General features: G+C 41.3%; 1 protein-coding gene across 1 annotated transcript in view; it reads right to left on the reverse strand.

Moving 5' to 3' along the window:
• The window catches only part of CEP63 (centrosomal protein 63), a 361,269-nt gene that overhangs the window by 118,105 nt on the left and 228,096 nt on the right, over nucleotides 1–15,068 (reverse strand). Inside the window, exon 12 of the mRNA XM_086943933.1 lies at nucleotides 5,226–5,431. Coding sequence (XP_086800059.1) covers nucleotides 5,226–5,431 — 206 coding nt within the window. The remainder of the gene's footprint in view (nucleotides 1–5,225; nucleotides 5,432–15,068) is intronic.

Consider the following 15,068-nt stretch of genomic DNA (forward strand, 5'->3'; position numbering starts at 1 on the left):
CGGTTTTAGTACAAACCAATCAACGGACAGAGGAGGAGGAGTTCATAGTCTCCTCTCTGGTCTGCACTTCACGTTCAAAACAATCTGGGCCACCTAGTCCGTTACCTTCCCCTCGGCTCAGTTTGTAGCCCGAGGCAACGACGGACAGGTGGGGGGCTCGGTTCGGTTGTGTAAAGAGTTTAATCCTTACTTGGTCTACTTGTGTTTCTATTATGGATGGAACGTCCGGAGATCCTCTTCCAACTTGAGGTTTATTTTTATTTTTCACGGTTCCTGTCACAATCATTGTGCCTTTTATGTGTGATAATAGTGGGTGTTTAGAGCAGGGTGTTTACACTCTACTTTGTTCTCACTCAGTCATTTTATCAAGCAAGGGAGCATTGTTTTTTTGTTCCAGGCTGAGTCCCATTCATGGAACTAGTCGCATTGAATATGGCACAATCTTTGGGTCCTCATGCTCATTGAAGTCTTGGGCATTTGGAGTTTTCCTTTCTTTGTGTTCACCCTATACCAGAGTTACCTTCATTAAGTGAGAAAATATGATATAGGCAGAATTGTCTGTTTTCTCTTTCCCTATTCTTTTTAGAGCGGGGCCTCAAAATACCTGAGCGAGTGCCAGGCGAGGTGGGGCTTGTTCCACACAGCTTTGTGGGTGAGTTTTTGGTCAACAAAATATATGCAAAAATATGCCAAATAAATAAACATACAAATGGTTTATGTGTATATACGTTCAAATTTTGCACTGAGATTTTTGAACTGATGATATTTACCTGCGGATGTCTGTTCTCTGTGTTTCAGAAGAGATTATTCTTTTACCATGATCCTATCCTACAAACGGTAGGTCATTTACTACATGGTTCACTTTCATTTGTTATCACTGTTGCAGTAGTGAAATTTATATAGGTCCTGAAGAAAGATCTTGTTGGCTGACTCACACTGGTGGATCTTATACTAGTATTCTTCACAATACAATCAAGTGAAGGGTCTAGTAGATACCAGTGTTCAACACAAAAAACCCAGATGATGAGATTCCGCCAGCGGGTGGGCTGATGGGTATATATATTTCTATACTTTCTTACCCTTTCTTTTCTGAACACTTGGCCTAGCTCTTCAAACATTACTTAGTAGTGTATTGATTTTTGGAGATGTATCTAGACCCTTAATAATTACAACAAGGGGTGGTGAGGGACAGAGTCTCTGAATTAAGCAGAAAGCTCTCACCCAGTCAAGAGATCAGGGCTAGATCCAACACCGTTTTTTAGCTCACTGCACCATCCCAGTTTCAGAACCTGGCTGTATGCAAATTAGTCTGTTCCTGTCCCAGTGCATGATGGGAACAGGGCAAACCAAACTACAAAAGCCAATTCTTACACTGGGAAGGAAACAAGCTCCCGGGGACCGGTTTCTGGCATTACAGCCGTCTTCGGCCCGGTTTGCTTGAATCCTGATGGTGCAATGAGCAAGGGTCTCACATCTGAGAATACCCTTCCACGCTTAGGGTGGACAAAAATAATTACAACAAGGGGTGGTGTTCATCACCACCCCTTTTTCTGAATCGTTTTTGGCCACTATAGGTGTGGCAGGGTATACTCAGACATGAGTCCCTTTCTCACTGCACCATCAGGATTCAAGCAAGCCGGGCCGAAGAAGGCTGAAATGCCAGAAACCGGTCCCCGGTAGCTTGTCTCCTTTCTGGTGAAGAATTGGCTTGGTAGTTTAGTCTGCCCTGTTCCCATGATGCACTGGGCCAGGGACAGATTGATTTGCATATAGCCAGGTTCTGAGCTGGGATGGTGCAGTGAGATAAATAACGGTGATGGATCAAGCCCTGATCTTTGGACTGGGTAAGAGTGGTCTGCTTAATTCAGACACTCTGTTCATCACCACCCCTTTTTCTGAATCGTATCTAGACCCTTAGCATCCTGTGTGTGTGTTTACTAGTTAGATTGGGGGATAGGATGCAAGTAGGTCTTTAAAAACTTTTACCCTTAGACCCTTCTTTATGGTTAGTTTTTCCAGTATGAGGGGTAATCCCCAGCATTACTCTGACCCTTGTGTCAGACTTGGCACAGCTTTTCCCCTGCAATCTACCTCTGAGAAAAAGTTAATCAGCTATCATTTATGACTGCCATATATGAATATTGGTTATTCTATGTATGGCTTACAATGTGAATCTGCTGATTTCCTCATGTATTGCTAAAAGCCAATAAACTGATTTAAAAGAAAAATAGAGTTGCCAATGGATTCTATTTAAACTTGATACTGAGAAGAAAAAACTAAAAAAATAAGGTGACAACTGCTGTGATGTTCTGCAATCCTCTGCATTGGGTGTAAAAAACAGACCTGAGTCTGTTAGACAAACTGCCAGTACTTTTAATGCCGAGAGATGGAACCTGCAATGCATGGTTTACAACCTTGTTCACTTTTAACTTGATAGGCTCTATTTGCAAGATCAAATCTAACACCAGCACAGTTGTTCCTAGATGCTGCGATTATGCATTGTATAACAGTGATTATTAGCAGAGAGACAAAATCTGGAAAAAGCTAGTCTGGTTCTATTGAGACAATATATGCTCTTTGGAAAATGGAATACAGAAAGAGGTTTTTGCCATGGGAGTGCAAATAACTTTTAAAATAAATTTATTCTACAAAATTTAGGACTATCAATTAATGATACAAAAAAACACACTACTGACCATAAACATTACTACAAATAACAAAAGACAAAAACTCAATTTGACTTGAAAAGTTGTGACTGATATATTAGAAAATCATATATTGTATGTGATACTAAACATATCAATAATAAAAGACAGGACTAATAAACATTGTACAACTTGAAACAAAAAGACAAGAAATACAAAAGTACTGATTTGTGACATACGAATATGACTGAAAAATACACAGATCCCAACATAATAGGAAATAAAAATATTGAACATAAACAACATATAAATAGAAACTTGTTTCAGCGTCCCAAAAAAACTAAAGAGGCCCTAAATGGACATGTGATTTTCATTCAAAACATGGACTTGTTCATTTGAGCAAGGAACACTTATTCTGTTAGCGTCAACGTTTCGACCCTCAACATATATGAGTGTGGATGGACAACATCACCAAGGGATCTTCATCAGGACTATCTTTTATTATTGATATGTTTAGTATCACATACGATATATGATTTTCTAATATATCGATCACAATTTATCAAGTCAAATTGTGTTTTTGTCATTTGTAGTAATGTTTATGGTCAGTAGTGTGTTTTTATGTATCATTAATTGATAGTACTACATAATTGAGGACAAATGAATTTAAAAAGTAATTTTCACTCTCATGGCAGAACCTCTTTCTGTATATTTTAGATATTCCACAGGTTCTGCATGATACTGGAACACCCCATTATTATTATTGATCTTTGGAAAATGGAAGGTTATACTTCCATATCAAGACATGAGTGATGATTTTTACTTAAAAAAAAGAAGTCTTCTAGGGTCCCTGAAAGCAGAGAGGAATATTATATTTTTATAACAATCAGTGAAGATCCTAAGAGGCCGAACCAAGAGTGTTGTCCCAGATGGGAGCTAAAATGTGTCACATATTCTCACATGGTTTGGCAGTGCAGAATAACCCAGCCATTGTTGTATGCGATCATATACAAGTATCAGGCTCACTTTGGGATTAGGATCAGGGAGATCCACAGACCTATCTTATGTTGATGTTCCCCAGTGTGAAAATGATAACTTTGGGATCATGTATGTTTCAAGTCCTGCCTCCAATTTTCACCATATGAACTGCTATTGGATGGAAATCAATGGCTGATCTGCCCTATTAGGCATGGTCAAAGGACTTAGGCACTTGGTCAGAAGGAGTGTGTTACTGGTTTAGTTACTACACTCCTCCAATGACATAATTCTGTAGACACCAACAGGACAAAAAGTAATATATAAAAAAATGGAGGACCGAGTTATTGTACATATAAAAAACAGTGGTAGTGCAAGATCAATCTAGTAAATTAGGTAAAGGTCTGCGGCTAGCAAGATGAAAATTTGGTATTTATTTAGATTCGAAATATCAAATGTGAGCCATCCGGAACAGTTATGGAGATTGACTGTCCACCACTTGAGATTAGTGATGAATGCGTAGGATTGAGGGTTCACTCTGTATTTTACTTGCTAAATTGCTTTGAGTTGTGTATTCCTTAAACAAAGTAAATATAAAAATACTCTGAAATATGGTATGCATTAATCATTGTTTCATGCATACGCAAAGCCTTTTGCATGCAAGCCTGCATTGTCATGCAGATAATACAAGAGTCCTATTCAATGTGAAGGGTGGTAATATCTGACTGACTAAAATGTAATCATTTTATGTAAGATTCAAACTTGGATGAGGGTGAATTGGCTGCAGCTTAATAACAGGTTCTTCAGGGATAACTTGTGTATTTGTTTGATTTTATAACTGACATTATGCCCTTCTCAAAGATAAAAACATTGCAAATCTCCCTGGATTCTTCCATAGCGAAGAAAATGCAAGTAATAACCAGTGGTCAGTGTGTGCCCAAACACTACTCGAAGTTGTGGATGTACATCAGTCCCTTCTGGGCTCAAGATGATTTAGGCCATCTTATTCCATAGACTACAAGCAATATAAAAGATGGAAGTAACTCTCTTGGAGACCTGTTCATCCCAGATAGCCTTTAGAATTGTATTCCTCACTCAAAGCTTTTAATTAGCTACAGTATACATTCTGATTTAATGTATACACTCAAGACTTCTGTCTCAAACCTTAGTGCTGTTAAAGCAGTAGATAGGTTATTCCTACTTTCTGATGTCAATGTTTCTTTTTTGGTTGTTCAAATATTGTAACACTCTAAAAGGGTTTTAAATTGTACAAAGTATCCAAACAGAAATATATAATATTTAAAATATGTACATGATGAGCACAGTACAAATTTGTCAAATAATTGCTATTAAGCGGATTAGAGACAACTGCTTTAGTCAACCAACTCTGTCCAGTTTCCAAGTGTCCCAACCAATGTACATATTCTAAAGAGTGTCATGTGGACTCCATGTACTAGAACTGGGTGTATGTTACAGCATCCTTTCAGTGAATCACACTGTGACAACATCTTGAACACATACCTTCCCCACCTCAACACCATGCGAGCTATCGACAGAGCTTGATACATAGCATGGACAGCCATTCAATACTTTCTCATGCCCCACCTGCGGTCCTCAGACTCCATTTCAGATAGCTTATTCTGTGTTTGGCGCACCACACTCTCATATTTCTCCTGGCATGACTGGGCTGAAAGTTTCAATTTTTCTTGGGTTATTTCCAGCTCCTTCTGCAGGAGCTGGTTCTCTGTTACCAGGTTATTCAAGGCATTGATGCATCTTTCCCGCAGGGCAGTCAAAGGTGCATCCTCAACCTAAATGAGAAAAAAATAGGTCCTCTTAAAATTATTACAGTAAAAAATGACTTATTATTTTCTAATTGCTTCTTTTTAGTGGCCATATATTGCTTTCCTTACATTTCGTAGCACTTAAGTAGAAGGTGACTGTAGAAAAAAAGTGCTGTACGTCCTACATTTACACTACCCTAATTGAACCCATTGTCTTGTGCAATTTAGGAGTAGAAGTAACTTTCCATACTAACAGAAACCTACTCTCCATGCAGGATTACCTATAGACATATGAAGCAAATTCAGTATCCTTGCCAATTTACTAAATGTCTTCCATCGGTAGATGAGAAAGTCACATCTAGTCTTTTGTTTTGATTTCCACATTTTCTTTCTAAAATAGGTACACAGCTCTAAGGATTTGTTGTACAGCAGATGTGATGGAAAAACACTGAAATTTTTACCCCTACAAGAAATGGTTACTTATTTACATTCCTGCTTCTGTAAAGTAGAAAACTTAATTCAAATCATAAATATTATAAGAATTTCACCTGCTTGTGGGGACTCAGGAAAACTTCATAATAAATATCTGTCCATATATCAGTGGAAAGGTTGAAGAGGCCGACATGTCCACATGTTACGGCATACCCCTTGAAAGCCAATCGTAGGTAAGGGTTTCAGAATTTTAGACTGTTTATAATACTAGAAACACTTTCCAAAACCACATTAAAGAACTTATAATATAACTAAATGCTTGCATGGCTAAGTAAGGTAGGAAAGTGCAGTCACATGGGCTTACATTTTAAGAGTTGAATAGGATCTTGTGTCCCTTTAATGTATTTATTTATTTATATCATTTGTAGAGCGCACTGTAACCCTGCGGGCATCCTGGCGCTGAGAGATAGATCGAAGGCGGTCAGCTGTGAAAACAAGCAGAAGTGTACCAGCAGAAGCTATTGCTATCGCACCTGGGATGATTATGCCCTCGGGAAAAGCCAGGTCTTGATTTTCCTGCGAAACAGCAGCAGTTCATGTGTTTTCCTGATTTTAAGCGGGAGGCTATTCCAAAGGCGGACCGCTGCTACACTGAACTCTCTTCCGCCCTGGGTCACTTTCTTTACCCTGGGTATTCTCACAAGGTTGGTGGACGAGGTGCGGAGGGTCCGGGTGGGCTCATACCACTGGAACTTGTTCTGAAGTGGCTTGGGACCCTGACCATGCAATGCTCTGAACACAATGCATAAGGACTTAAATAGGATCCTTTGAGGTACTGGGAGACTATGTAGGTCTGCTAGTGCTTGTGTGGTTGAGGATCGACGGGTTCGTGAGAGTGCTAACTTGGCTGCTGCCGCCTGGATACTCTGTAGTCTGGCAATCAGATAGTCCGGAGATTCCAATAACAGGGCATTACAGTAGTCCAGGCGGCTAAGGATGGTACTCCTGACTACTGTTGTTCTTGCCTGTACAGGTAGCAAAAGGCAGCAGCCTCCGAAGGCCTCGTATTAGGGTGAAGCAACTTCCCACCAGTTTATTAACATGGGTCTCCAGATTTAACTTTCCGTTGAAACTGACCCCCAATTTACGCACTGTGTTTACCGATATCAGTGGGCCATCTGATGCTAACGGGCAGAAGTCGGCTGGCAGGCTTCGGGGGATCCCCCCCACCTTGCACTGTAGGATCTCCGTTTTCCCGCTGTTAAACTGGAGCGAGTTTTCTTTCTGCCATTTTGCCATTTCATGCATGCAGGCATGAAAGCGGTCTAGTGGATCTGCCTGAGCACCATCCAGGGATATCAGAAGCTGTGTATTTTCAGCGTAGTTAATCACGCTGATATTGTAGGCTTTGATGATTCCCAGCAGGGGTTGCATATAGACATTGAACAAGATGGGACTGATAGATGACCCCTGTGGAACCCCATGTGAGACTTTGATAAATTCAGATTGGTACGGCGGGAATGCCACTGTCTGCCATCTGTCAGAGAGATAGGATTGCATCCAATTAAGTGCCATCCCTTTCACCCCAAAGGTCTCCAGCCTTGTCAGCAGGATGTCATGGTTCACCGTGTTGAACGCGGCGGACAGGTCCAAAAAGATTAGAATTGCTGACTCGCCCCTGTCCGCTCGCATTCGAAGGCTATCCAGTACCATCCCTAAGGCTGATTCTGTCCCGTGCCCTGGTCTGAACCCAAACTTTTCCTCCTCCAGTATATTATTTGTCTCCAGGAAGAGGGACAGGGATCTGCAGACCAGGCGTTCCGCGATCTTAATCGAGTAGGGCAGAAGCTCAAAGAGCTGCCACTCCCCATGAGCCATGTACTGGCTGCTGCCTCAATGAGTCAGTTTGCTTTAAAATGAATAGTGGAGATGAAAAAGTTACTCCCCTTCGGTAGCTGTCTTTACAGTGGATATTCTTTGTAACTGCAGATTCCTCACCTAAGAATATTCCTTGCCTGCCCGGTTTTTAGTGGATTTCAGTGGTGTTTTATATGTGTGTTTCAAACCTTTTGAAATTAGTGTTCATCTGTGTTTATTTAGCTGCTTAATCATCAAAATAGATAAAAACTGTGTTTTCCAGTTTTTACAAGAACATGTTTTGTAGTGTTTGTAATAACGCACATATTTAATTTAAGGAAGAAGCAATGCATGATATGTATTGTCTTTCCATTGCCAGTGTGTCCAATGGACCTATTTTAGACTGCGTCAACTATAGAAAATCTTTGTATTGTACTCTCACATTTTATCACCCCTAACACTCACTCCTACAGGACACTTTCTGGATTACCAGACTATTAAAGGAATAAAATAAATAACAGTGCCATATTCCAAAGTGTCCAAGAATGTGTTTATTAAAACATTGGAATATGGCACTGTTATGTATTTTATTCCATTAATAGTCTGGTAATCCAGTCAGTCATGCAGGAGTGAGTGTTAGGGGTGATAACATATGAGAGTACAATACACATACAGTTTATAGTGCTTGAAATAAAGACCTCGCTGGTCTAAGGACAAAACAAATATAAGCACAACAGACAGCTTTGTTCATAAGTATTCTGTAGCTCAGGCACCTCCCCCGTTCGCACATTTATCCCAGCATCCAGCATAAATGTATTTTGTGGAGGGATCATGGCAGTGATGAAGACATCCACCACTTCAGGCGGCAAATAAAGTACAGTCAATTGCTGATACTCAGTCTTCACACACTGATGTATAGGCTGCATAGATTCACGTAGCGGACACTGTCCTGTGCTGAAACAGGAGGTCCTCCTGTAGTGGCAGTTTAACCAGAGGACAAATGCTCATGGTCTGAGTAACAAACTCTCCTGGCCCAATCTGGGGTGACCACGTTGACTGGGCCCAGTCGTGCCTGATTTTCAGGTACCAGAGGAAGTAGAGGTAGGCATACTGGAGTCCTTTTTTTCCATTTCAGCGAAATGGATAGTTTAATGAATTCCCTTGCAGAAACTGTAGTGCACAAACTTTTGTCACTGTGTGTTTTCAATAGTGGCAAACAAATCTAGCAAATGTTTTCTCTTTTGGCGGAAAACACCCTGCCTCACCTCTGGATGTAGCTGCCACTCCAGATCTGCCAAAATGAGTTCTGCTTAGTTAATCTACCCTAGCATCTAGGGAACGTGCTAGGTGACTGGTGACTATGAAAATGCCCTGGTGTCAACCATCTACAGCTACGCAGGGCCTCCTGACAAGCCCTGGTCGCCACACTGGCCTTTTACTTGCAGTTTCATATGGCAAGGTGTTGTCCATGAGCACTGGCATCATTCTCCCCTTGACAAGTCAGAGGAAGGCCTTTAGATTCAGATGCATGATTTGCAGCTCCAGAAGCCTGAAGTGGAGAATCCTACAATAGAGACCAGTATCCTCTGATCTCCACCTCCACCACGTGATCACTCCATCCAACCTAGCAGTGATTCGTCTCTCAGCACTCTCTGCTTTAGGTGGAGAAGGGAGAGTAGCCTGCTACATGACAAACTGTAGTAGGTCAACCACCACTGTAGGTCTTCAGCTGCCTGCTCTGAGCCCTGGATGGTGTCAGTAAGGTGGCCTTTGTGCTAGGCCCATTGTGGCTTTAAGTTCCACTATAAGGCCTGCATGTGCTGTCTAGTGGGTTTGACAAGTACGATGCATGAGGCTTAAAAGACCAAGAAGCCTCTGAATCACCCTTACCTAGATCAATGAAACAACATGATCATAGCAGGAATGTCCTGGACTCGTTTCTCTAGCGGGAAGGCCAGGAACTCCCTGAATCAACTGGGAGGGAACTAGGTGGATTCAGCTTGTTGATGGAAACCCCCAATGATGTCTGGTGTTCCACTGTTGTCTTGGGTGGTCCATGATTGACTGTAGCAAGCCCACCTTTAGCAGCCAAGTCGTCTAGGTACTGAAATACAGCAATTCCTTACTTCCGAAGATAGGCAAAGATCACTGCCATCACTTACGTGAATACCTGGGGGCGCTGGTGAGGCTGAAAGGACACACTGTAAACTCAAAAAGCTCATAGCCATCTTTAACCGCAGGTAACGCCTGTGGGACTGCAGAACTAGTATATGAAAGGAAAATGCTACTTACCAGTATGCATCTGTTACTGGCATGTAGAGCTGCAGAGTAGTACACTGTGCATTAGATCACCACCTGGTGTTGGGCTCGGATGATTGCAGGTTGTTGTCTTCTTGGAAGAAGTCTTTGCCAGTCCCGATAGGTGAGTCCTCCCTTGGACAATTCTGTGCATGGGCATCGGCTCCATCCTCAGATTCTTTTTCGCCATGATGGGAAATGATGGAGTCAGTAGAAGTAAAGAAAAGAAGGATGTCCATGCGTATGCATCTAAATAAGATGACAACTGGAACGGACACAAGTCCCGGGGAGGCGGGAGTGTGTGTACTACTCTGCAGCTCTACATGCCAAGAACAGATGCATACTGGTAAGTAGCATTTTCCATTCGAGGTATATGAGCTGCAGATAGTACACTGTGCATCGATTGTGCAGCAGTATTCCCTCTAGCGGTGGTCACCTGTATCCGTTGCAGTAGTTTGAAAGAGAGTTCTAAGGACAGCTTGGCCTACTGCAGCTTGCTGCTTGGCTTGCACATCAACTCAATAGTGTTTAGTGAAGTTGTGTGGAGTAGACCATGTTGCTGCCTTGCATATGTCCTCTAGTGGTATATTTCCTAAGAAAGCCATAGAGGTTACTATTTTGCGAGTGGAGTGCGCTCTAGGAGGAACTGTTAGTGTACGTTTAGCTTTTATATAGCATATTTGTATCCACTTTACAATCCACCGTGCAATCCCGCCTTTGGAGATGGGGTTGCCTTTGTGCGGAGGAGAGAAAGCGGCAAACAGTTGTTTAGCTTTTTTAAATGATTTAGTCCTGTCGATATAGTAGAGTAGAGCTCTTTTAACATCTAGGGTGTGTAAAGCCCTTTCTGCTACTGAGTCTGGGTTTTGGAAAAACACAGGTAGCTCGACAGACTGATTGAGGTGAAAAGGAGTGAGGACTTTTGAGAGAAATTTTGGATTAGGCCTAAGAACCACTTTGTTGGGATGTATTTGAAAAAATGGTTCTTCTATAGTGAAAGCTTATATTTCACTTACTCTTCTGAGAGAGGTGATAGCAACAAGGAAAGCAGTTTTCCATGTTAGGAATTGCAGCTCGCATCTATGTAGGGGCTCGAAAGGGGGTCCCATAAGTCTGGTAAGGACAAGATTTAGGTTCCACACAGGAATAGGAGGCAACCTGGGTGGGATTATCTTTTTTAAGCCTTCCATGAACGCTTTAATCGCGGGAACTCTGAAGATAGACAGATGTTGTCTGTTCTGTAAATAAGCTGCAATTGCTGCAAGGTGCAGGCATATGGAAGAATATGCCAAATTAGATCTTTGTAGATGTAGAAGGTAACAAATGAAATTCTGGATGGGAGCATCCAGTGGGTCAATTTGATTATTTGTGCAATAAATTGCGAATCTCTTCCATTTAGCAGCGTAACACGCTCTGGTAGTGGATTTACTTTTTTTTAGGGCTCGCCTGCTGATGCGCCCAAGCGCATAGCTGGCGAGCTATATTGTGGCTTAAACAGAGCTTAAATGTCTGAAGGGGGTGGTGTGGCACTCTGTGAGGTAATCCAAAAGTTAATGCACAAATACAAGCGCGATACTATCGATTACAAGCTTGGGGAGGTGTACAACTGGGCTGAGGTTTACGCCCAGCGAAGACAACAAAGGCCTTTTCAAAATCCATCTTCAGATGAAGGCAGTTCATCATCTTTTGACTCCATGCCGAAGGACACACAAAGAACAGACAGACGAGGAAAACAAACAGATAACAGGACTGACACTGCCAACACCTCGGCTCCTACCACATCAGAGAGGCCTTTTTTAGGGAGAGGCCAAAGCCAACACGTCGAACCAGGAGGAGCAAGAGCACAAAGAGAGCCAGGTTCTTCAATAGCCCAATCGACACGCAGCAAAACAACCTAGTCATTAACATTTCAAAAGAAAACCTATCCAAGAATCAACTTTCTGTTCTACAGCGTGGCCTCACATTTGTACCAACTTACAAACCTAATGAATTGGAAATGGAAGTGAGCTTTTTCAAGTTCATGAGGACTCTCCGTTTGAGACATTTTTTCACCAATGTGGTGACTGAACCATTAACCTCTACACAAACGGATAACACATTGTTAGGATTAAAAAGTAAAAGTACATTCTTGGCCCCAGTAACCCATAACATTTTGGATTCCTATGAAACAATCACGACTAACGAAATAAAGGAACTATTCAAGAAACCAACCACTAAGCGCTCAAACTTGTCAGTTCATGATATTCGAGCAATTAACCAAATTACGGAGAACCGAAAAATCAAATGCTGTAAAGCAGATAAAGGCGGTGCTCCCGTCATAATGGACATGGAGTACTATATTGAGAGTGTTAACAATCATGTGTTTGATGACAAACTGTACATGATATTACCGAATGACCCCACGAACATATTCAAAGAAACTCTGACAGTCATCATCAACCAAGCTGTTGAGATGGGAACCATCACTGAGAAAGATAAACGCTTTCTGATTCAAGATCACCCAAAATGTCCAAGCATTCATATGTTACCAAAGATACACAAGGATCTGATGAAACCACCCTTTAGACCTATAGTGTCCACTAGAGGCTCAATCCACGAACCCATAGGAAAATACTTAGACCGACACCTACAACCACTTGTTCAAAAAATGTCAACCTATCTCCGCAATACCACTGACTTTCTCACCAAACTTAATGAAACTGAACTAGATGAGACAATGGAAATAACATTATGCACAATTGACGTTTGCTCGCTGTACACGTCTATCCCCCACAACAGAGGCACGAAGCAATAGAGTCATTCTTGATTAATCACGACATCAAGCAAGAACTCAAAATATTCCTGTTGGAATTGCTACATTTTACGCTGTATCACAGTTATTTTTCCTGGAATGAACAACATTTTCAACAGCTTGCAGGAACTTCCATGGGGAATTGTGCAGCCCCTAGCTACGCGAACCTCTTCATGCACAGGTTGGAACTTGAGAACATTCTTGAAAACCCCAGATGGCAAAATAGGATCGTAAAATTCTGGAGATACATAGATGACATCTTTCTTATATGGAAAGGTCCATCAACCGACATTGAAGAATTCATCAAAGAAATTAATTACATGGATGATCACATTCAATTTACCCATTCCATCAACACTGGTTCCATCCCCTACCTGGATGTATTAGTTTCTTTGCAGAATAATCGTTTTCAGACAGATGTATACTACAAAAAGACGGACAGGAATAACATGTTAATCTTTGACAGCTGCCACCCTATGTCATTGAAACGGCATTTACCGTACTCGCAGTTACTAAGAATGAAAAGAATATCATCAAGCGATCAGACCTACGAAAAGAATGCAAACCTAATGATCACTAAATTTCAAGAACGGAAATACCCAGACAACATTCTTGAAGAAGCCAAAGCAAGAATACAAGCCATCCCTAGGGAAGAATTGCTTAAAATACACACAAAGGATATGAATCAGTGCAGACCAGTCTTCGTATCTAAATACTCCACCTTAAGCCATCAAATTAAGAAAATCGTTTTAAAAAACTGGGAAATGGTTGAGAAAGAACCGGATTTCAAAGGATTGTTTAGCAAACCACTGTTCGCTTACCAAAGATCCAAAAATCTAAAGGATTTAATTGAAAGGGAGGTACGCAACAAATCTGAAAAATATACAGGAACAATTCCATGCGCTAACTGTGGTCATTGTAATAACATTATTCGTGGCACCAGCATAAACCATCCAACCACAGGAAAACTCATCAACCTCTTTACTAACGCAACATGTGACTCCAAAAACGTGGTTTACTTATTAAAGTGTCCCTGTGGACTCCCTTATGTGGGAAAGATAGAGAGAAAAATCAAAATTCGAATGACAGAGCATAAAAGTACCATCAGAAACAGATCCACCAAGGCTCCAGTAGCCGCACACTATATTTCCAACAGCCACAACATCAGTCAGATTCGCTTTTTGATTTTGGAGTGTGTTCCTGTGAGGCAAGGCTGTGATAACAAAAAAGACTGCTCCAAAGGGAGATATTTTGGATCAAACAACTGAATTCCTGCAACCCCACGGGGTTAAATGAACGTCTCGAATACAGTAGCTTTTTATAATCCTGATTAGCTGCCATATGCCACCTAAGCTACTACATCATTTAACACATTGACCTTCTTTTAAAGTACATGCTTTAGACACACATATTATTGCTGCTTCTACCTTATATCACCATTACCTACGTTTGTTTTTGATTCACCTTTGACTGTGTTTTTGATTACGTTTGGTTTCGTTCTGTATAATTATTCATATGTTATTGACCATTCCAAGATGGCTGCGATCCCGACTACACACAGTGTATTTTCGTCCATCTTAACGTTTGTATTGGTTTACGTGTCCCTTTATAAGATGTCACCTAATTCAATTCAACCTGAATACACCGCTATACCTTTCCTTTTTCTTTATTCTCTAAACATAGAATATCATGTTTTCACATCGAGTCCGCTTCCGGGTCACGTGAGAACTTTCCTATAACGCGCTCCTTGCGCATGCGCGAGCACATACTAACCTGACACCGGACCAACTACGCGTTTAACCTGACTGCCAAATCGGTGAGTGATACATGGTGCATGCCGACCTGCACGTAACGCGCACAGTTTGATTCCTCATTTTCACGAGCATTGAGCTCTAACCGGCGTATAGTTTCTTTATCTCCTATCACCACGAGTGTCGAGTCACACGCCACCGCGGCGCTTTCCTTCACTGAACTGCTAATGTGTTTTATGCCACCGGTTTAACAGCACGCTAGCCACACGTAACACTTGGCCTATTAACATACAGGACCAGCGTCCAGAGTCTGTTAGATTAATTTCAAAATCCTTCATTTTCCTTTTAAACAACACTTGGGTTGTGCACTCTTTCCCTACAATCTTTCTTAATTTCATCTATGGCACAGCATGTCTTTAGATAGATTCCACTTAAACCTTGATTATGTAGCTTTAATATTATAAACAGACTGTGACCTGCTTCGTCCTCATTGATTATACTTTATTCTGATTTTACATCATAGAAATGTATTTCC

This window comes from Lissotriton vulgaris, chromosome 11, assembly GCF_964263255.1.
Source record: "Lissotriton vulgaris chromosome 11, aLisVul1.2, whole genome shotgun sequence".
Classification (NCBI taxonomy): Eukaryota; Metazoa; Chordata; class Amphibia; order Caudata; family Salamandridae; genus Lissotriton; species Lissotriton vulgaris.